The sequence below is a fragment of the Phodopus roborovskii genome, unplaced genomic scaffold (genome assembly GCF_943737965.1).
Source record: "Phodopus roborovskii unplaced genomic scaffold, PHOROB, whole genome shotgun sequence".
Taxonomy (NCBI): Eukaryota; Metazoa; Chordata; class Mammalia; order Rodentia; family Cricetidae; genus Phodopus; species Phodopus roborovskii.
Genome location: NW_026126599.1, coordinates 9,248,922 through 9,271,894, shown reverse-complemented (window position 1 = coordinate 9,271,894; position 22,973 = coordinate 9,248,922). Strand labels below are relative to the sequence as shown.

Sequence of the window (22,973 nt, the reverse complement as noted above, 5' to 3'; positions counted from 1 at the left end):
CATCACCCATTATGTCCTGGAAGCTCGGACATCTGTCCTCTACTTCTATTCTCCCAATGAGCTTCTGAGCTCAGTGGTGGTGGAGTGTATCAGTTATTTTTCTGTGGCTATGATAGAAGTTTAGACTTAAGGTTCCAGATTGTTGGAAGGTGTAACAGCAGGCAGCTGAAACAGGAAGCAGAGAGATCTCATCTTCAACCATAAAGCAGAGAGAGCAGTCTGGAAGTGGGCTAAGCTACGAGGCCACCTACCCACCAAAATGTTCTCCTCCAGCAAACATGCACCACCTAAAGGGTCCATAACCTCCCCAAACTGCCACTGAGTGTCCAAATACCCGAACTTATGGAGGACACTTCTCATTCTAACCACCACAGTGAATGAGCAGGGAGGGGGTGGTCCTGTCTTTTATTGCATGATTGATGGGTTTGAGACCAGAAGAGAGATTCTCCATGGCATGTGCTCACTCTGTAAACTGATTCCATGAATGAGAATCTTTGCTTTTCAGAGTTGATCCTGAGAAATCAGGTGGATTATAAGCAAGCTTCTGTGCAGTCAGTCCTTGTTATCTCTGCATCACACCACCTGTGCCTCAGTTTACCTGCTGGTACAAAGGGTATGATGATCCTTGTTCAGAGACAGAAGGAGTGTCTTCTGAGCTCTCAAGCCACTGACCGAGCACTTAATCCAAAGTTGTTACTCCTTTTCATTTGTAGGTGAATAAAATGTTTGGTAGAATACAGCAGCTCAAGGGCTCCTAAGGGCTTAGTTGCTGGATGTCCCACTGAGCTGGGACAGATACCACTGTCCTCTCCCAAGGAGTATGCCAGGTCCTTGGGCTCTGACAGTTGTCCAAAGATGGAGCATTTGGAATGAAAGCCAAAACTAGAGGTATTCAGTGATTTTCAAATTCACATATTTTTAAGTTTTCATAGCTGCAATGGATGGTACTTCCAGCCCAATCTAAATATTAACATTTTTAAAATAAGCTTTTAATCATCCTCAGTGGGTACTTTAAATGCCTTAGCATATTAATATTAATTGGGGTCCTTTCCTAGTTCATTGCCTTGGCCACAATTGCATATGACATGACTTTTGAAAAATGACCTCTTTTGTTTGTTTGTTTGTTTGTTGTTGATTTTTTTTTAAACAGGGTTTTTCTATTTGGAGTCTGTTCTGGAACTCACTCCTTTTTTTTTTATAATTTATTTCATGCCATACACATGCTAACAAGAAAATCTACACCTGAGCTACAACCCCAGCTCTTATGTTCATTTATTTATTTTTGATTTAAAAACTTCAATTAAGTACCACATTCATGCAGTACTCACAGAGGCCAGAAGAGGACATTAGATCCTGTGGAACTGGAGTTTGACAGTTGTGAGCCACCATGTGTGTGCTGGGAACCAAAGCCAGGTCTTTAATAGGGTAGCAAGCACTTTTAACTGCTGAACCATGTCTCTCACCACCCCCTTGATTTTTGAAACAGCCTTACAATGTAGCTCAGGCTGGCTCAGTTTAGCCTCAAATCCATTCTCTATTCTTCACCACTCAAGGGTGCTTTACTCCAACCACAAATGCTCCTATTGTGACATGTTTATTTCTCTTTTTCAAATTAAAATATAATTATTTCACCTCTTCCTTTTCTCCCCCAACCCTTTCCATGTAGCACCTTGATGTCTCTCAATTCATGGCCCCTACTTAGTTCAGTGTGTGTGTGTGTGTGTGTGTGTGTGTGTGTGTGTGTGTGTGTGTATCTATCTATCTATCTATATATATATATATATATATATTTGTGATTATAAAATATGACCTGCTTAGTCCATATAATGTTGCTTGTATGCACTTGATTTCACAGCTGACCACTTGGCAATGGGTAATCAAGACTATTTCTCCCATCCTCAGTGACCCTTAGCTTTGTGTGTGTTGTGTGGTGCTTTGTGTAGGGCTGAGGTCCTGTAAGATTTCTTTTCCATGTTAGCATGTCTATTGGTGTCATCCTCGTTCAGTTCTTGCTTAGGCAGCCATGTTGGTGAGGCTTCATGATGGTAGCTTTACTGGTGTTTCGAGGAGACACAAAGTCACGGCAAACTCACCGTTCCTCTGGCTCGCACAATCTTTCCATGCCCTCTGCCAGTTATCCCTGAGCCTCAGGTGCAGGGTGAAGACGTCAGCTGGGATAGGGCACCACAGTCACTTGCTCTTTACGTTTTGATAGGCTGTGGTTTTCTGTAATGGCCTCTGTCTGTTGCAGATGTCTCTCTGACGAGAAGTGAGACATACACTTGTATATGAAGATTTGGAGTTAGGAACCACGGGGGGCGGGGAGAGAACAGACAATGTTTGTCTTGGGATCAGTTACCTCACCCAATATGATCTTTCCTGGCTGCACCCATGTACCTGCAAAGTTCCTTATTTCACTTTTCTTTACAGCTGAATAGTAGCCCCTAGTGTGTATGGACCACATTTTCATTATCCATTCTCCAGTGGAAGGACGTGTAGGTTGTGAAAGCAATTTATTGATCACCCTATTATACTTTCTGTAACTGAGTATATTAATTGAAAATAAGTTTTAAATGTTATTGGGTTATCACAGTCATTTTAAGCATATGACTGCTTAAAGCAATATATATGAAGTTAATAATAAATATACTACTTATGAAGTGATTTATATATTATATATGAAGTGAACAACTGACAAATTAAAAGTCATTTTAGAGGAACTACTTGTTAATGAAGTAAATGTTTATGCGTGCAGCCCCCTGTGCTTTTGGGGTGATAGGGCGCCTGGCACCAGGCTCCTTCCACTTTTGTTTTCTTTTAGTGTGCAGGCACAAGAGCCCAGGAAAATCTCCATCTATAAAAGAGCAGATTGTAAGAGAGAGACCCAGTGCCAGGGTGTCATTTAGATGCCAGAAGTCACAAGGAGACTGTAAATGACTGATCTGTTGATGGCTTGGTGGGAAACCCATTCCATTCTAGTGAAAGAAAATGACATGGCCTGTCATCCATTTACCGAGTTAGTCCCTGTTGTAAAAGTCTGAGAAATAAACAGTTCCACCGAATTGAACAGCGACAAAATTATGCCTATTGTTCATCCACTCATTTGTAACATAAAATGTTAATCTAACTGAAGACAAGACTTGGAAAGCAGAAATGGGAATTTCAACAGATTTGTTTGGCAGATTTAAAATTTTTCTAAATTTATTTTACGTGTAAGGATGTTTTGCCTGTGTATATGTCTGTGTACCATGTGCATGCCTGATGCTTGAGGAGGCCAAAAGAGGGCTTTGGATCCCCTGGGACCGGAGTTACATATGGTTGTAAGTGCCACATTGTTGCTGGGAACTGAAGCCAGGTCCTCTACAGGAGCAGCCAGTGCGCTGACCACTGAGCACAGTTCTCTAACCTGGTAGAATTTTTTAGAGAGGCTTTCAACTATCACAGACTTTAAATACATTTTTAGCTTGTACAGTTCACAGCATCTCTGTGCACTTGATAAAATCATTTTTATTGCTAAAGATGCAAAACTATATTATTTCCTGTCAAGATAAAATCTGCCTACATTTATTACTCACATAAATGTTAATATATATTTTAAGGAATATTAAGAAGAATATTGAAAAGTAAATTATGGAATACATTTTTAGGGAAGATTATTAAAAGTAGACAAGGGAAGCATAAAACAATTTAACTCCTACATGATTACCTATATACTCAAACAATGAAAATAAAGAAAGAAAACATGTAAGTTTTCCATAAACTGAGGAGTATCAGGGAGAACAATGTGGGCTGGACGTGGTGTCACACACCTTTAATCTATGTGAGTTCAAGAGCCAGCCTGGTCTACATAGTGAGTTTCCAGGCTGGCCAGGACTACATAATGGGACCCTGTCTTAAAACAAAGAAATAGGTGATATTCCCTAGTTAAGTATGTTATTATATAGAACACCATGCTAAACTTCTGAGAATAAATAACTACATTTAAAAGTCAGCTAGCCAGGCAAAACAGCTCTTGCCTGGGATCCCAGAAAGATGTCTGGTTTGCAACCAGGCTCTCTCTCTCTCTCTCTCTCTCTCTCTCTCTCTCTCTCTCTCTCTCTCTCTCTCAGAAACAACTTCATTGATTTATAACACAAGAATAGACTGCATTATAGTGAATATGTCAAACTATGATTCTATTAAAAATAAGATTAAAACACCTTGCTGAGAACACAACCCCTGAAAAACATCACATAGCACATGATTCTTATGAACCAGTTTTATGCAGTGATCTTAAAAGTATGATGGCCCAGAAAAGCTCAGTTATATTTAAAGCTGTGAGCAGCAGCTTGTGCAACTTCCTGCTCTCAGTCTCGTCTTCCTCCCCAGCTAATGACATTTCCCAGGGAATTTTTTTTTAAAGCTGAAAACCAAATATGCTTATCTTTAAAAATGAGAGGGGGAGAGCCATTTAGAAGCCTCCTCTGAAGCCTGATGGACGTTTTGTAGCTGTTAGGAGACAGGGACCTAGACGTCATTCAGTCAGGCTGCCTCTGCATGGGAATCTGCAGCATCTGGCTCAGTTTGTGGTACCCAGCCCCAGCACCATCCTTTACTCTACAGAAACACCTGCCACTGAAGATGAGCCCTGGGCAATCGTGGAGCCTGAGTGACAAGAAGACTTCCTTGGAAGCTCTCTGATCAGGGTTGTCCCAATGCCTGCCTTCTTCTCCCTTTCATGCATTTCCTGTAATTCCATAACCTAAATTCAGCTGATTCTTATTTTATATTCTGGCAAAAAATAATACTTATTAGTGTTGGCATAAATGTCTAGGAGCACACAGTATCTGGTGGTAATATCTCATGACAATAGCATGTGGAGGTGATACATGGAGAGGGAGCCATGTGGTGGTAATATTTGATGATATTATTTGGTGACCCCTTTTTGATCTGTGAGTTATAGTACTGGCAACACACATTTCACTGGGGACTTGCACATTGGAGAAGAATATCCAGGGCTGGAGAGATGGTGCCGTGGTTATAGCACTGGCTACTCTTCCAGAGCACCTGGCTTCAGTTCCCAGCACCCATATGTTGGCTCACAGCTATCTGTAACTCGGGTTCTAGGGAATCTGGTGCCCTCTGTTGGGTCTCCTCAGATGCCATATGTGCACACACAGACAGGCAAAACACCCATACACATAAAACAAATTAATAGAATTGTTTAAAAAGTAACGATATCCCAATTCGTATCTCTTTCCCTTTTAGAGAATTGATTTATTAAGGGAATCTGAAAATTAAATAATATCTGGCAAGTCTTAAGCCAGCAAATCTTTAAAAAAAAAAAAACTGTAAAACACATACAATAATTTGACATTCGTATCATTAGGGAATGTGGTACTTAGTCTCTTTGATGTTGTCATGGTGATGAAACCTAGCATCACCTGGGAAACAGGTCTAGGGGAATGTCCTTAAGGGGATAGTTTTAATTGCACTGATTGAGGTGGGAAGGTTTGCTCATTGTAGGTGTCACCATTCCCTAACTGAGACCCTGATCTTTGTTTGTGGAAGAAGGGGACTGAGCATCCCTGGCTGTGACCCTGGACTGTGTTTGAGGAGGAAGGGAGCTGAGCATCCCTGGCTGTGACCATGGACTGTGTTTAAGGAGGAAGGGAGCTGAGCATCCCTGGCTGTGACCCTGGACTGTGTTTGAGGAGGAAGGGAGCTGAGCATCCCTGGCTGTGACCCTGGACTGTGTTTGAGGAGGAAGGGAGCTGAGCATCCCTTGCTGTTTGATCTCTGACTGTTGGTTGTATATGGTTGGCTGCTTCAAGGCCCTGCCCTGCCACCTTGACCTCCTTGCCATGTGGACTGTGCTCTTGTGGGGCAGAAGAAACCCTTCCTCCCCAGGGTTTTTGTCAGAGGATTTTGTCACCATAACAGGAAAGGACACCAAGACAGCCCCTTACTCTAATCTCTGCTTCTTGTTTTTGTAGTCCAAAGAGCATCAGAAGATTAGGCTATACTTACTCACTTAGCGATCCTATTCTGAACCAGACAAATTACAATTACGAGTATTCTTGGAAGACATATGCTAAAGAAAATATGATAAAAAGTGGGACTTCAAGAGGACTAAGGACCCATAAGGCTCATCTCGGTCAAGTAAGACACCAGCTACTCATCTGTTGGATTTAACAGTGTCTTGAGCCTTCCAAAGACAGTCTGTCTATCTGCAGGGGCCACAGTCATGTTCCTTCTTGCACTGCCTTCACAGTCTCATGTTCCCCTATTTCTTTTTTTAATTAATTTTTATTTAAATTAAAAAAATCTTATTTCACAACCTATCCCAGTTCCCCCTCCCTCCTACCCTTCCACCCCACCCCCCACCTCCATTCCACCCCCATTCATTCCTCAGGGAGGGTGAGGCCTCCCACAGCAGTAGCAACCCCCCCAAAAAAAACAAAAAACAAAAACAAAACAAAAAACAATTGAAATGGTATTCATGTCCCTTCATGTCATATAAACTTAGCCACTATAATGGGAACAATTCAGCTGTGTTTAGTACCTTCATGTTGTTGTTTGCCTACCATGGCTAGCTTATAAAGCCTTTTTTTTTAATCCCTGAAGGGTACACCATGCCCATTAAACAATCACTCTCCATTCCCTGTTCGTTTACCCTGGTACCCACCAATATGCTCTTTAAAAAGTTTAATTTTATATTATGCGTGTTTTGCCTTCATGTGTGCCATGTCCATGCCTGGTACCTGCAGAGGTCACAAGAGGACATCAGATGTCCTGGAAAGTGGAGTTACAGATGGTTGTGAGCCTGCATGTGTGGGCTGGGAATTAAACCCAGGTCCCTGCAAGAACAAGTGCTTTTAACCACAAGCCCTCTCTCCAGTCCCTCCTCCATCCACTTTTACCTATTCTGGATATTTTATATGAGAAATCATGTATTGTGATTTTTGTGTCTGATTTCAACGTAGTACCCCTTTCTGGGGTTCCCCGTGGTATAGCAACATTAGTGCTTTCCACAGCTGAATAACACTGCATGTGTATGCCATAGTTTTTTTTTTTTCTATTTATCCAGTGATCTGTCTTTGGGCTGGTCCAACCTTTTGGTTATTGTACACAGTGTTGTATGAACAGATATGCACAAGAGTACTTGTGGTTAGGATCACGTTTTGGACACTCAATCCTTTCTGCCCTTTATTGTTCTTGCTTCTTCTTAGAATTCCATTTCCTGTCCAAAGGGAGCCTCCCCCCATTTCTTCAACAATCAATCCAAAGATCTATCCTCCTCCCTTCCCCAGTGGGCAAAGGTAACTGACCCTCCCCTTGAGTTTTCTTGGCACCTTCTCCCATTACAAAAGGCTCTGTAGTGAAGGGTCACATTACCCAGACTGCTGGCTGGGTTGGAGCCACCTAGAGGCATCTTTTAGATGACATGGTGGTAGAAAGGGTGATGCTCATGACTAAGAGGGAAGAGAGGAAGACAATGTCTACATTTCTGACTTGCATGTGTGATGCTGATGCTGCAGACTGGGCTGGAAGAATTCTGGGTGGTGGTGAAAGAATAGAAGGAGACGGGATGACACACTGGTTGGAAATCTGTCCAGCTGGTAGATGAGATGGAGACGTAGACTTAAAAGTCAGAAAGACATTCACTGTGCCACATTTCATTCAACTTCTCTTGGCTTTTGTCGGCTCAGCCATTAAGAGCACTTGATGCTCTTGCAGAGGGCCCAGCCTCAGTTCCAGAATCCATCTGACAGCTCACAACCATTAATGATTCCAGTTCCAGGAGACCGGATGCTTTCTCTGGCCTCTGAAGCTCCCGATGTGTACATGTATACATATTGGCAAACACTCATACACAGGAAATAAAAATAAGTAAGCTCCCTCCTCTAGTTCCATCTCCTCTCCGAGCAGTGTGGTCCTGTGTAGCCCTGGCTGTCCTGGAACTCATTCTATAGACCAGGCTGGCCTTGAACTCAGAGGCTGCCTGCCTTTACCTGCTGAGTGTTGCTGGGATTAAAGATGTGTGCTACCCTACCTAGCCTAAATAAATCTTAAACAATGAAAAGCAATGCATAATACTTTGTTATATTTATTGAAACTGTATACACACACACAGACAAAATCTCACTTTATCTATTATGCTACTAAAGACTCCAAATATTTTTTGTGTGTGTAGGTATTTTACCTGTATGTACATCTGTGCACCATGGTGTATCTGGTGCCCATGGAACCCAGAAGAAGGCATTAGATCCCTGGCAACTGGAGTTACATATGTTTGTGAGCTGCCATGTATGTGCTGGGAATTGAACCTGGGTCCTCTGGATGAGCAGCCAGTACTCTTAACTGCTGAGCCATCTCTCCAGGCCATCTCTTCAGCTCCCCATTAAAGACCCTTAGTGGGTGTTTTCATGGCACTCCTGGGTGTTCCCAGCCAGCAAGAGTGTATGTGCTTTCAGCCAAAGAGAGCTGGTGCATCAGACTGCCCTTTGTGCTTTCAACCATTGAATATTAGCGCCAGACTGTGGACACTATTAATCACTGAGTCTCAACAGCTGCTACCATTACACAGAGAAAAACAGCATATATCATGTGGCTCATTCTGTCTAGCCCAAACATCACTGATAATCTATATTCTGAGGATCCCGTGTTCAGTCTATGTCCTGGGGATAGACAACTTGCTAAATGACACAATGAGTATGCAATCACCAAAATCCAGACAGGAAACCTGTACAGCCCATGGCATCTTCAACACATTCTTTACGTTTGTAATTGTTCTCTGAAACAGATAAATTACAGAGGAATGAAGGGGTACTGCAAAGCACAGGCACACACAACTGCCTCACAGAATTGTGATGCAATTCTGAAAAGCACTTTCCCAGCTAGAGGGGAAAGGGAGATGGACACAGGGCTTCTTTTGGATGATGGCAACCACCTAGCAGGAAGGGAGAAACTGAAGTTTCAAGACAGAAGTGAGAACTGTTGGAATGTGCTGGCCTTGGACCCTGCTGGGAATACCTCAAAGTTTTCCCACCATACCCATTCCCCACCAGGTCAGCTGTAAGTGTGGATGCAATGCTTAGGGCCTGGTTTGGTGGATCCCAGAGATCCCTGGCTGGTGGTGTCATTTTCTGAGGGAGCTGGAAAACATGGTCACTGTCATGAAGCAGCAGGCAGGGACAACCTAAGGAAAGAAGGGTAACTTATTTGGCTTAATCTTTCATGATTCAGCCCATGTTTCCTGACTGTATTTGAGCAGAGCATCATAATAGTAGGAGTGGGAATAGCTTCCAGCCCATGGCATGGTACTGCATATTCAGGTTGGATCTTACCCCTCAGGTAATTCTCTCTGGAACTGTCCTCATGGGCACATAGGAAGCTGAGCTTCCATCTCTTTAATGGTTTAAAATCCAACCAAGCTGACAATGAAGATTAACTGTGAGATGTAGTCAAGAGAGGAAAATGGGAGGAGAGACAGAGAGTCAACGTGAGCATGTATAGTCCCGGGATCTCTTTGGAGGTGAAAAGTAGAGAGTGCCTCCCTCCTTAAATCCCCCACACTGTGCTGTGGCTCTATAGGGAGGAAGGCTTTTCCCTAACTCTCCAAGGGACACCAGACCCTATCTCTGCTCCTTACAAATGTGTCACCAGGACCAGAACTAACATGCATATTGTCCACACAAAAGTTCTGCTCCCGACATGTGAAACTGACAGTCTTCTTCTGTTGTCATCGACAAAGGTCCAAGCAAGTACACAAAGGTTATCTGTGATGGTTGAATCTTCATTGCTAACTTGACTGGCTCTGGAATTTCATCAGAGACATCCCACTCTGTGTGTCTTGAAGTTTGGAGAGAGATTTAACAGAGGAGGGACACGCCCTGAATATGAGTGTTGTCATCCCTGGTGGCTCTGGTCCTATACTGAACAAAAAGGGGTGGGGCGGGGAGGAAGCTAAGCTTCTAGCCACCTTGCATTCTCCACCACAATGAATTACAACCTTCAAACCATGGCCTAAATAAATCCACCCTTCCTCAAGTTGCTTTTGTCAGGTATTTGTCACCGCAAGAAAGGTAGCCACATCAGCACTTGTGTTACAGTTTGTAACTGCCAGGCCATTTCATCACACCCTCTGTACAGGCAGCTGCAGGGTGGTCACTGGTTATAAGGGGTTCCAAAGAATAAGGACACACAGACACTCATGTGTATTGTCAACTCCATGAAGTGAGCCTTTGTGGATTCTTACTAAAACCATGTTTCGTTGACAGGACTTCTTTCAGTGGACACTCCCTAAAGGAAAAGCAACCCAACCCCTCCCTTCGGTAGTTCTTCCATCCATGGAAAAGGTCCGGGAGGCAATAGCAAATCAGTTTGTTTCACACACCAAGAGGGATTTCGTGGATGTGGCTCAAGGTAAGCAGGTGTTCCTCCTTTCCCTGGGCATGTGTCTGGGTACTGCCACAGTGGTGGTAAGTGACACAGAAGTAGTCTTTCTCTTACAGGAACTCCCAAGCTAGTGTGGCACGAGAAATTTTACGAACAAAGCCAGTCAATTATAGACAGGTGTACTTTGTAAGAACGGTAAGTGGCTGGAGCATGGTTCAGTGGTAGCAATTTTGATCCTTAGCATGCAATGCAAACAAGCAAATAAATAGTGTGTTGCTCTGCACATCTATCTCAGTGGAGTCTAGAGGCCTAAAAAGATTCCCATTAGCCAGGAATCGTGGTGAGTGCCTGTACTGACACCTTTGGAAGCAAGAGGGAGAGAGAGGACTTGGAATTCAAGGTAAGTTTGATATGTGTAACAAGACCCTGTTGCAATACACAAAACAAGGAAAAAAAAGAAAGGGGAAGGGAAGCGGGAAAGACGAGAGAAGAAAGACAGGATGGGCAAAGGAAAAAAGAAAAACAGACACTCCTTCCCAGTCCCAGTGGTTGATGAGGAATTGGCCATGTAGAGCCGTGCCCAGAGATGCCTTTTCAGTGGCAGCTCATTTAGATGAGTGACTGGGTGTGTTTTGAAGAGGGTGTTTATAGAGGGTTAAGCACTGGACTGCTGGGATTCCCGAATGAGGCTGGACAGGGTGCGACGGAGGTCTTCCAGGCTGGTGTGGAAGTCTTTTGGTAGCCTCCCTTTTTTCCCAATCCATCATTCCACGCACCTTCTTCCAAGTCCCAAGTACGCAGGCTCTTTGACTTGGCTTTGCAGAGAATAAACCATGAACTAAGAAAATGTCTTGAGACTGGGCAAGCATTTGAGTTGCTACATCAATCCCTCTGTGTGATGATTTTATCTACAAATTTGTACAATAAAGTGATTTTTTTATGTGAGTTCCTTTTCTTAAAAGGGGGAATGTCTATGTTTTCTGCTGTAGTAGAATACTGCTATCTAGGCATTGTTGAATATGCCTATCTGTGCAGCTCATGTGTTGAAGGCTCAGTCCCCAGCAGGGGGCACTATTTTGAGAGATAATTGAAACTTAGGGCTTCTCTGGAGGAAGTAGGGCCAATGGGAACAAACCTTGGAAAGGCAGATCTTGTCTGTACCTTTCTTTATCTCTGTTTCCTGGCTGCTTTGGGGTGAGAATCTTGTCTCCACCATGTCCTCTCCACCAAGGCCCAGCAACAATGGAGCCAGCTTGACCATAAACAAAATCTCTGAAACCCTGCCCCAAATAAATCCTTTCTCCTGCAAAATGTTGTCACTAGAGATTGGGTCACAGTTATGATGACTGGCTAGCACAATGAGTAATTTACAAATCAAAGTTTGGTTCATGGTGCTGGAGGCTATAGGTCCCAGATACAGGGGCTACATCTGCTGAAGACCTTGGTGTCCTTAGGGGCTAGAGATGTTGGATCTCAGAAACTGGCATTATAGGTGGTTGTGAGTCATTTGATATGGTGCTAGGAACGAACTTGGGTCTTCTGCAAGAACAGTAAGAACTCTTAACAACGTCTTCCCGGCCCTTCTTATCATGAGTTGTGTTGTTGTTTTAATCTTGCATATTTGGTTGAAGACCCCTCTCCAGAGACCTTTGTTCACTCATGGCCAGCAGAGGGCTTGGTAGCTAGAAAGAGCTTGGGATATACTTGCTGAATGATAGAATATATGAAAAACACTATTTTGGAACTAGGTGGGTAGAAGATCGAAGGACAATGCTTGGTGTAGACAGACATCAGGGTCATAGAAGAGCATTCAGATCTGTGTTTTTTATGAAAGGCGTGTGTTTCTAGTCTGTTCATAGTAAGCCAATCACAGTTGTGCCATGTGCAGGGAACTCCCATCAAGACTCCCTCCTGTGTCTCTTACTCTATGGGATCCTCACCTTCCTCACAGCCCTGTCTTGGTCCCGAGACTTTCAGGCTTGGAGAAGTTGGTGAGTGAAGACTGCAAAATTAATTCCCGCTGTTATAATTCATGTATTTCTGTTGCTAATGATTTTGAATGGTCTTCTGTATTTACTTTTAGATTGTACCTTTCTGCAGAGCCTTACTTAGTTTTGATTTTGAGACGAGATCTCACTTGTAACCCCAGCTAGCTTATAACTAACTGTAGAGACCAGGCTGGACTCATACTTGGTCTAGTAACATTTTTTTTTTCATCCCGGTTCCACCGAGGCTTGAACCTAGGACCTTCAGCATGTAAAAAAGATGTGATCACCAAATCCGTCCCTCTGGTTTGCCTTGAAAAGACCTAGGAAGACCCCAGCAGGGTCACTGCTGGTTTCTGTTCCCAGCAGCAGGCTGAGTGTCTAGCCATTAAAAACTACCTATGGTCTGCTGTGGCATATTAGTTGAAGATATATTACATTTGCCTGTGCTGTGGAAGGTTTGTTTAATGATGCAAAGGTGTGCGAGAAGTAGGAGCTGGAATTTTTTTTTTAACGTGTATGGGTGTTTTACCTGCATGTGTGTCTAAATAGCACATGTGTGCCTAGGGAGACTGGAAAAGGGCTTAGGATCCCCTGGCACTGGAGTCACAGATGTCTTTTATGCTGCATTTATTTGACTCGGCGAAGCTATATTACTTTGCCTGTTAAAAACACCTGATGATCTAATAAAGAGCTGAATGGCCAATAGCTAGGCCAGAGAAAGGACAGGAGGGGCTAACATGCAGAGAGAATAAATAGGAGGAGAAATCTGCGGAGAGAGATCTAGGATTGAAAGAAGGAGAGGAGGACTCCAGTGGCCGGCCACCTAGCTACACAGAAGCCACAGAGTAAGGAGTAAAGAAATGTATAGAAAGGTAATAGCCCAGAGGCAAAAGCTAGATGTGATCATTTAAGCTAAGAAAATCTGGCTAGAAACAAGCCAAGCTAAGGCCTGGCATTCATAAGTAAGAATAAGACTCCATGTATTTGTTTGGGAGCTGGGTGGCAGGACCCCAAAAGAGCAAAGAATAAAAACAAAACAAACGACAACAAAAAGAACTACAGTGGTCAGTCAGGCATATACTCCCCATGTCTGAGAATGGAAGCAGTTCCTTGGTTGAAGTACTCACAGAGTACACAGACTATACCTCTAAACTCTAGAAGAGTCACTTTTAACTGTGAGTTGGAAGCTACTGGCCAAAGCAAAACTCAGTGACAAGCCACTCAGAAACAGTTCATAATGGCTAATCATCGTCTTCCCTTCACACCCCAGCTAAGAAGACCATGAAAAGGTTTCCCATGTCCATGGACTGGAAAGAGTTCCTTCCCCGACCTCTGGACACTGAATTTCGGCACCATTACAAAATTCCAGCTAAGATTCCTGAATTGCAGGATTTTAGTTTCAAATATGGATGCTACTCAAGCCTGCCTGTTGCTTCCCAGGGTCTAGGTAAGTAGGTCTTTGGGGATTACAAGTGCACAACAACCTGTCGGTGCTCTCAGCCTGACACATGGAAGCCAACACTGTGGCTATGACTTTTGAAAAATTTTATTATTAACTGAGTAGCACATGTGTTCCTGGGGAGACCAGAAGAGGGCATCAGATTCTCTGGAGTCACAGAAGGTTGTGAGGCACTGTGTTGCTGCTGGAAACTGAACCAGGGTCATCTGTAAGAGCAGCCAGCACTGTTAACCACTGAGCTGTCTCTCCAGCCCCTACACCGGAGATTTTTGGTCTGTTCTGGCATCCAGTGTGCAGAACCATTGGAAATTGTACATACATTACGATTGGGCATCTCCCACCTCTTATTCTGGCCCACTCTGCCTAGCTCCTGACTGACGTCCCTCACTACTCCTCCATCTTTGGGTCCCACCTTTGAGCCCTAAACAAGTTTGCACAGTGGTTGCTTTTTGGCTTTGTTTTATTGTTTGTTTTGTTTTGTTTTTAGAAACAGCAGTTGCTGCTGTGGCTTGACATCACCAGTTCCTTGCTCCAAGCCTGTCACAGAAGGCCCTGGCAGCTAGTTTTGACCATGGCCACGCAGAATGTCCATGGTTCTGTAGTTCCCAGCCTTAGGGCAAGAGGACTATGAATCTCAGAAAACTTCCAGCTTATGCCTTAAGTTGACGGCACTGTGCCTGGGTGGAGCAGTGGTTGGAGTCGGGAGATGCCCTACAATGACAGATTAGAAGTAGTCACTTCCGACTTGTCACTGAGCCTTTTCTTAGGACACGCACTCATAGGATTTTCAGATTTAGTTCTCAACCTGACCTAGTGAGAGTTCTTCATGATCTTCATGTTTTTAAAATTTCCATTGCTGGAAAACCTCTAAGCCACTCATTAAAAAAGTAACCTGATGGGTTGGTGAGATGGCTCAGCAGGTAAAGGTGCTTGCAGCCAAGCCTGGTGACCTAAGTTCAATACCCCAGACCTACATGATGGGAGGGGAATACTGACTCCAAGTCTAGTGTGTAAATTTCAGGGGGTAACAATGAGGGCTGACACTGTCCCAGCTTATACATCCAGGGCAATGCTCTACACTCCAAGGTGCAGTCCTCAGTGTCTGATATTCCAATGCCTGAACTTCTCACAGCTGGAGATTCCTTCCTAACTGTGTTCCTGCTGATTCTGCTTCTTCTCAAGGAGGTTAATGAGTAGACATTTACTTCCCTATGGAAACCACAGGGTAGAAGAATCCTGAGAACCATGGGGTAGAAAAACCTCGGTGTTCTTTCTTAGCTAGGGCCATCCTCAGACCCTGGTGTTCTCCTCCTGGGGGAGGCTGAGATCTGTGATTCAGCCTGCTCCTCACATTTGTTCCCTCAAATGGGGACACCTGAGCCTGAGGACAGTATTTATGTTGTTTGTGTTTTACAGAAGTTGGGACACTTGTAAAAAAAAAATCATTTTTAAAACATATCTTTATTATTGAAAATTACAACTCCAAAAATCTCAGAGTCCACATTATTCTAATATTAATTCATATCAAATATGAGTGGTGGGAGTTGCCTGCCCCTCTGACTTCTTCTAGTCTGAATGGACAGCACATGCTTGCTGTAAATGTCACACTTCTAAAGTACTCATCCTAAGGCTTCTTACATAACTGGCATGGTTCTCTTCATGTGCCCCTCTGAGATGTCCTGGGGGAAAATGAAATTTTTACAAAGTCCATTTATCATTAAGCAAGTGGTAAACATTACACACAGTGTTAAGACCAGAACTAATGGGCTGGAGCGATGGCTCAGAGGTTAAGAGCACTGGCCACTCTTCCAGAGATCCTGAGTTCAATTCCCCCCCACCCACATGGTGACTCACAACTATCTGTAATAAGATCTGGTGCAAGTATATACGCAGAGAGAACACTATACACATAATAAATAAATAAAACCTTAAAAAAAGAAAGAAAAAGGCAGAACTCATGAAGAGCTGATTTTCTGAAAATGGTGATCACATTCAGCCTCATATGGCTGTGTCTCCCATCCCTCCCACTCCCAGCTCCCAGCATCACCACCGCAGCTTGGCACAGCCCCTGCTCATTGGTAGTACAACTAGGTAGCATCCCGTAATGATGCTGAGTGGGCTCCAGGCTGGGCTTGGGTGTGAGGGATGTATTCAAGCAAGGAGGGGCATTTTGGCTTATTGACAGCCTGCTGCTGTCCCTGTGTCCCTGTGCTGCAGTGCCCTCTGTGCTACACAGCTACATGCGGAACCAAGAGCGCACAAAGAAGCAGACCACATACGAGAGCGACTACGGGAAAGCTTGCCTGGACTTCTTGATGATCTTAGACTCGTTCAGTCCCTCCCAAGTCCAGAAGTACCTGCAAAGTGTCTCTTACAAAGGTAAGAGGCCTCAAGTTTCCACTTCATACATTCGCCAGCACAGTGAATGCCTTTCTTAATATGCTGTTCCCGTTCCTAATACACTGTTCCCATTTTAACCCCTGGTATTGGATAACGAACAAAACAAACCAAAAAACTCCCGAAAGAGCAAACAGATAAAATGACAAAGACCACTGTCTTAGGGTTCCATTGCTGTGAAGAGACACCATGACCACAGATACTCTTATAAAAGAAAACATTTAATTGGTACTGGCTTTAAGTTCAGAAGTATAGTCCATTATCATCATGGCAGGAAGCATGGTAGCATGCAGGCAGACATGGTGCTGGAGGAGGATCTGAGGGTTCTATATCTTGATTCGCAGGCAGCAGAAGATACGCTGGGCCTGGCTTGAGCTTCTGAAACCTCAAAGTCTTCCCCCAGTGACACACTTTCTCCAACAAGACCACACCTCCTCCAGCAAGGCCACACCTCCTAATAGTGCCTATAGATTCCCTGTAGACCTATGGAGGCCATTGGTTGTAGCCTTGGGTGTGTGTGTATGTGTGTGTGTGTGTGTGTGTGTGTGTGTGTATGTGTGTGTGTGTAAGAGAGAGAGAGAGAGCTCACAACCCAGTATAGGTGTGAATATCCACATAAGGTGAATTTCTATGGCACACATGTGCCTTGTCCACTAGACAGCACACTAGCATCAAGGAGGAAGTAAAAGAAACATGGGAAGAAGTTCTAATATTTTCACATTCCTAAAAGATACCTCCTACACCCAACTCTGTGCACAGGGAAATGTGGAGCCACCAACTTCTCCCTTGTCTGTGATCAGTGTGCTGCAGATGGTTCCCAGTTGCTTACTCTTCATTGGGACCCCTCCACCTCACCCTTCCATCACTAATCACTGATCCTCATCTATCTCAGCCTCCACCATTTCCCTGTCAAAGAATTAACTCTAAAACTGACTCTCCCTCCTGCCACCAAGATTTCCTACTTGAAACGAGACTGAAGCCCTACTGTATGAGTGCATACACAGAATTGGAAGGAGGCCACAGGCATCATGTATTTCTCATTCGCTCCTCCTCTCTGGTCAAGAGCTTGTCGTTTGGCTGGTTCGGCTGACCATCATGTTCTGTGGGAGCCATTTATCTCTGCTTCTTGGTGCAGGGATTATAGGCACCTGAAACCATGGGTGGCTTTTTTTATGTGGACAATAGGAATTCAAATTCAGGTTGTTATGCTTACAAAGTAAGTGGTTTCACTCCCTGAGCCATTGCTCTAGCCTTGGAACACACACACTCTCACACACACACACACACACACACACACACACACACACACACGAGAAACAAGTGCCAGGATGTTGGGCATCAGGGAAATCTGCTAAGCACCTGCTTTGCCTCCTATGCAAGCAGGGGTGTGTTTTCTCCTGGGAGTCTTATTCCTCTCAACAGATGCCTGGAAGGCCAGGCTGTCACTTTAGTAGGAACTGAGAGCCTTCTGGAAACCTGCTGTGCATGTCCCTGAAGACACAGGCTGCCTTCACCAGTTTCGGTGCAAATGGTGTAAAACCACTCTCTGCATTTACAAAGAGCCACATCCCATGGACCCACAGAAGGAGGAACTCTGCCTCCTTCAGAAGGTGTTGACATCTGTCCAGGGACCAGGGACCTGCTATACCAGATGAAGCCATTGCACAGGCCAGACATCTGGTTTCCCACTCGTATGTGTGCAATCTGAGGCTTGGCCTTGCTCCCTAGGAATGAGCTGGGGTTGGGGGGAGGGGTTCGGGGAGGGAGAGATTCTTCGGTTAAGTGCTGTTAACTTGACCTCTGTTCTTCCCAGGAAAGATGAATTTCTCAGGCAGTGAGATCTGTCCATTCAGTCAGTATTACCTCTCTTAGAGCTCACAGTCAATCAGCCAGGTGCCTTTGGGACAAGTTAGGCTTCTGTTTCTTCTTGGTTCTCCAGGGAAGCACTAGAGACAGACACCAGAAAGCACATGGCCCAGAGCTTTAGCTGTATCATGATGCCCTGGGTTGCTGGAGAAGCCACTCTGTCCCAACTCTACTTTAATGCCCTCATCCATCAGTGCAGATCTTAGGGGGCCACTGGCAAGCAGGAGGTTCCTTTAAAGTTTTTATGCAGCAAATCTCTGTCATCATCTAGTGTCAGGGATGATGGGATAGAACTGCCAGCTCTGACCATCCCAGCAGCACTTTCACTGCAGGACTCAGCTGGGTTTCACAACAGAGACCTGAGATGTCCTAGACCCACTTATTATCCGATCAGTTTAAGTCATGGGATTAGATTATCTTAAGTAGTAAGCTTTTGTGAACTAAGAGAGCAGGGCACTGGTATGTTGATAGAAAGAGAAAGACACAGGAGGGAGACAAAGAGACAGAGACAAAGAGAGACAGAGAGAAATGGTGGGGGGAGGGGCTAGTCTTCCTTCACCAAGTTGGGCTGATGATCAGGCAGGCTAAAGAAGGAGAGAGGAGAAAGCTGAGCCAGCAGGAGGAGTGAGACACTGAGGTGGGCCTCTGTGTCCATGAACTCTGTCACCACTGCTTGGTACAAACATCTCTACTGTGAAACTTGAAACCCTGTGAGTACCCACGGGACCACAGGTGAAACGTTCTACACCTGGCTTCACACCAACTGTCATAGTTACAACACAGGCATGTGGGAAATGCTGCACACTGCTATCCCAGGCCTGTGTCTACGAGGTATATAGGAAACAGAAGCAAACTTGATGTTCAGACTCAGATCTAATCTCCTAGAGACCTCACCATGTAGATGTCCATATTCCCAAATCCAAGAAAATCTGGGACATTTTGAGCATTTTCAATAAGGATGATTAAACCCAGATTGAGTTTGTTTCTAACTCAAGAAGTGTGGACTGTGTCCTTTAGTGGACAATCTATGTTCAGAATTATTTTACTCCTTGAGTTTGATTCCAACAACGTGGAAGCTGACAGTTCCTGCATATGTTATCTGCTGGTAAAACCCTGTCATCTGCCTACTCTCTTCCCACTTGAGTGATAAAATTATCTGAAATCTGGTTTTCTCATATTTTTTAAGCTATGACTCCCTATTTTTTCCAGCAACATAAAATTTGTAAGTTGTTTCTCTTAAGCCCATAATTCAGAATTCAGAATGCATGGATTGTGGCTGGAAAGATGGCTCAGTAGTTGAGAGCATTGGCTGTTCTTGGAGGATCTGGGTTAAATTCCCAGCACTCATCTGGCAGCCCACAACCATCTATAATTCTAGGGGATCTGACATCCTATTCTGTTCTCTATAGGTACTGCATGCACATGGTACACAGACATCCGTGCAGGCAGAACAACATAAAAAATAATTAAAAAAAAAAAAAACAATGCACGTATTCACTCACTCAGCAAACTTCATTGATTGTGTGTCTATCATGCTAACACAATACAAAGATAAAACAAATCCATTCTATCAGGGAACTCACTGTCCAGTGTGGAAGACAGAGGCATAGGTATAGTGACATTTACCACCATTAAAGAAATCTTTGATTCTAGGAGAAGCCTATGTGCCGTGCTATTAGCCCTAAGTCCACAGCAGATGAGAGACAGGTTCTCAGGTCAATGTGGTTCACATATCAAGGAGTAACAGGGCTGCTCCAGCAGAGGGAACAGTGTGAAGACATGAATTGGAACAACAGAAACAGAATATTTGTATAAAAGGGGATGTATTAGATTGCCATATAAGGCAAGGGCTGGTTGGTCCAACAATGGCCATCTGGAGATAATAGAGAGCAAAATGTCTGTCCAATACAGGATGTTCCTAATCAGCACTCCCAATAGGAAACCACATTAAGTCCAGACATTCTCTGGAGAGTCTTGGAGTCTATGCTGGAAGGACAAGGAAGTCAGCACAGGATGGCCCACTGCAAGACAGACACAGGGGCTCAGGAAGAAGCATTTCCCAGCTCCTGCTGGCTGCTTCCTCTTCAGACTTCTTTTTATCCAAGTCATCCTTTGGAAGATACCACCCACACTGAGGGCAGCCTCCCCTACTCACCTATCCATGAAGCACCCCATCAAATCCTCAGCCATGCCCCACTTGTCCTAGGAATGGATGAATCCGGTCAAGTTGTCAATTAACATCAGCTACCACAAAACACAGTCAAAGCACAATGGCCTGTGAGCAGCTTGGCTGACATCAAGTTTGATGAACACTGGGTCATCTTGTTCTTTCTAATGCCCTGTTTAATTTACCCATAATGCATGTTTTCATTATGCGAAGGGTGTTTTGTTGCTTCTATACTTTAGTATAAACTTCAGAACTACAGAGATGCAGAGAAAGGAACAGACTGGGTGACAGCAGGGGAATATCAAATAGTGGGACCACTCTGGGAAAAGCATTGATAGCATCTTACAAAGTTAAGCATGTGCCTACATCATAACTTAGAGAGTCCACATCTGGATATTGGCCTGAGAGAAAAGAAGGTACAAGCCTAAAAGGGCTTGTACAAAACTATAACAATTGCATTGTTAAGATCTCAGAACTGGGAGTAGCCTCCATTTCCATCACCTGGAAAAATGGACGAAGTGTGATATTTTAACAACTTAACAATAGTAGGGAGCACATTCCTGATACATTTAAAAAAAATGTACAGACTGAAAAGATACTGAACATCAACAAAAAAAAAATCCAAATATTAAAGATGAGCTTCTGCATGATTCCCTGAATTTGAAGGTCCACAGCAGGCAAATCTCATCCATGGTAAAAGAAATGGGACCAGAGGCAGTCTTGGGGTCAACGGTATTGACTGGGAAGCATCTAGAAGGACTTCCAGGGTGATGGAAATACTCTAAAGAGCATGGCTCAATAGTGTTCAAAACTCAACTGACAAACATTGCATGTAAGGTCAATGTATTTTGTTCCATGAGAGGCACAGCTGAGTTGAAAAGTACTGGGGTCAAAGAAGGGATAGGATAGAGTAGGAACAACTCACAAATAAATGCAAATGTAACTACCGAGAACACTAACTACAATTAGACATTGTTGAAAAAGACTAACCTTGGTATCACACAAAGAGACACAAGAACAAAGTAACCTGGCAAGGGATTTGCTTTTGTAAAAATATGTAGGCTGTGACCCAAAGTGGGCTAGGAAGCACCCAAGGCTAAAATGGCCTCTGTCTTTCATCTCTAATGTACGGGGAACTTGGTGGTTCCTCTCTGTCTGTGGTTTGACCTTATAGTCTACTTTTGATTGGAAAGTGGCATGAAGGAATGGAAGGGAAAATGAGCGAGCCTCTCCCAGAAATCAGGTTCTGGGAATATGGCAGGGCTTTCCCACCAACAAAGTTTTACCAGGCAGGGGAGATAAGATATTTTAATTCCTTTGTGTAAAATTTTTATTAGGTGGGAGAAATGTATGGTATATTGGTCCTTGGTGGGCTATCTATGTTTGATAGAAAATTAGTTTTCTATTACAACACACACGCATGCTCGAGAGTGCGTACAAGCACGCGTGCGCACTCGCACGCACACACCCACACACACACACACCCTTGATCTACTGGCCTCAGCTGGCATTGTGACACTAAGAGGATGAACGATGGATGACAATTAAGGGAATGAAGAGTTTTACAGACTAGGGACTTAACAGGTGTTCAGGGCTCTATTCCACAGCACAGGAGCTGGAGGCTGGCTTGAAGGACTTCCTAAAGGCAGACAGTTATGACTCAAGGACAGCAAGGCTACCAACACTGGCCAGGAAGAAGACATCCTTGAATTCTACCAAGGGTTCAAGGCAGACGCTGATTTTCCTCACCAGTGTTTACTATTGTGCACCATATAAAGGCAGATACGGCTGCTAATTAATATCACGCCTTAATTTAATATATGACATCACACATAGTGTGCTTAATCCTTCCCACAGTGTGTGGTAAGTATGGTAATCTGCATTCAGAGACAAAGGATAAAGTTGGGTTAAATAATCCTTGCCTGCTCAGAACCGAACTGTGGGTCTGTTATTTCCAAAGCCCCTGCCCTTTCTGGCAAGCGGGCTGACTCACTCTGAGCAATTAGGGCACCGTGCTCTCTACATCATACCCAGCACCTGCACACTATACTTTCATATCAAACTTGTGAATAGCATACTCCTACCAGCTATTTGCTTCCTCCTGGGGTTTTAGCTGTTTTCTATTTAACTTGGAGACCTCTGCTTTTCTTCATTGACAGACAGACAAATTCTTGATCGCTTCATCCATTCTCATTGCAACGTCAGTGAGAGGACAAATGAGAAAGGAAAACGAAGTCACACGAAGAGACCCTGAGAGTAACGGGTGTTTTCTACTAAACAAGGACAAATAGGTGAAATTGCTCCAAATATATATTGTGTTGGTATGACTATGTATGTTTTGCTGTGTCCTGTTTATAAATGAAACCAATTAAAGTTATAAACTACCCCCTGGACATAGCTTTAGCTGTGTCTCATAGGTTTTGATGTCACATGTTTTCTTCTTTTTAATTTTATAGTTTTTTGTTTCAATTTTGAGTTGCTCTCCAGAGAAGTTTCAACTCCCTCATAATGCAAGTATTTTAAAGATGTTTTCATTGTTGATTTTTGCTTTGAATGTTGTAAAAAAAAAAACCCAATCTCCACCTTGGGGAATTCTTCAAAGATTCGCTGTATGCTGTTAATCCAGCATATGATTACATCTTACAAGAATATATGAGAAAATTTCATTTATGTAGTTCTGAAATCCTTATTGTTGCCTCAACTGTATTCTTGAACT

General features: G+C 43.8%; 1 protein-coding gene across 1 annotated transcript in view; it reads left to right on the top strand.

Moving 5' to 3' along the window:
* Nucleotides 1-22,511, top strand: part of Tex26 (testis expressed 26) — a 33,105-nt gene extending 10,594 nt beyond the window's left edge. Inside the window, exons 3-7 of the mRNA XM_051205414.1 lie at nt 5,976-6,141; nt 10,263-10,407; nt 13,639-13,815; nt 16,045-16,206; nt 22,417-22,511. Of these exons, the coding sequence (XP_051061371.1) occupies nt 5,976-6,141; nt 10,263-10,407; nt 13,639-13,815; nt 16,045-16,206; nt 22,417-22,511 (745 nt within the window). The remainder of the gene's footprint in view (nt 1-5,975; nt 6,142-10,262; nt 10,408-13,638; nt 13,816-16,044; nt 16,207-22,416) is intronic.
* The last annotated feature ends 462 nt before the right edge of the window (nt 22,512-22,973 follow it).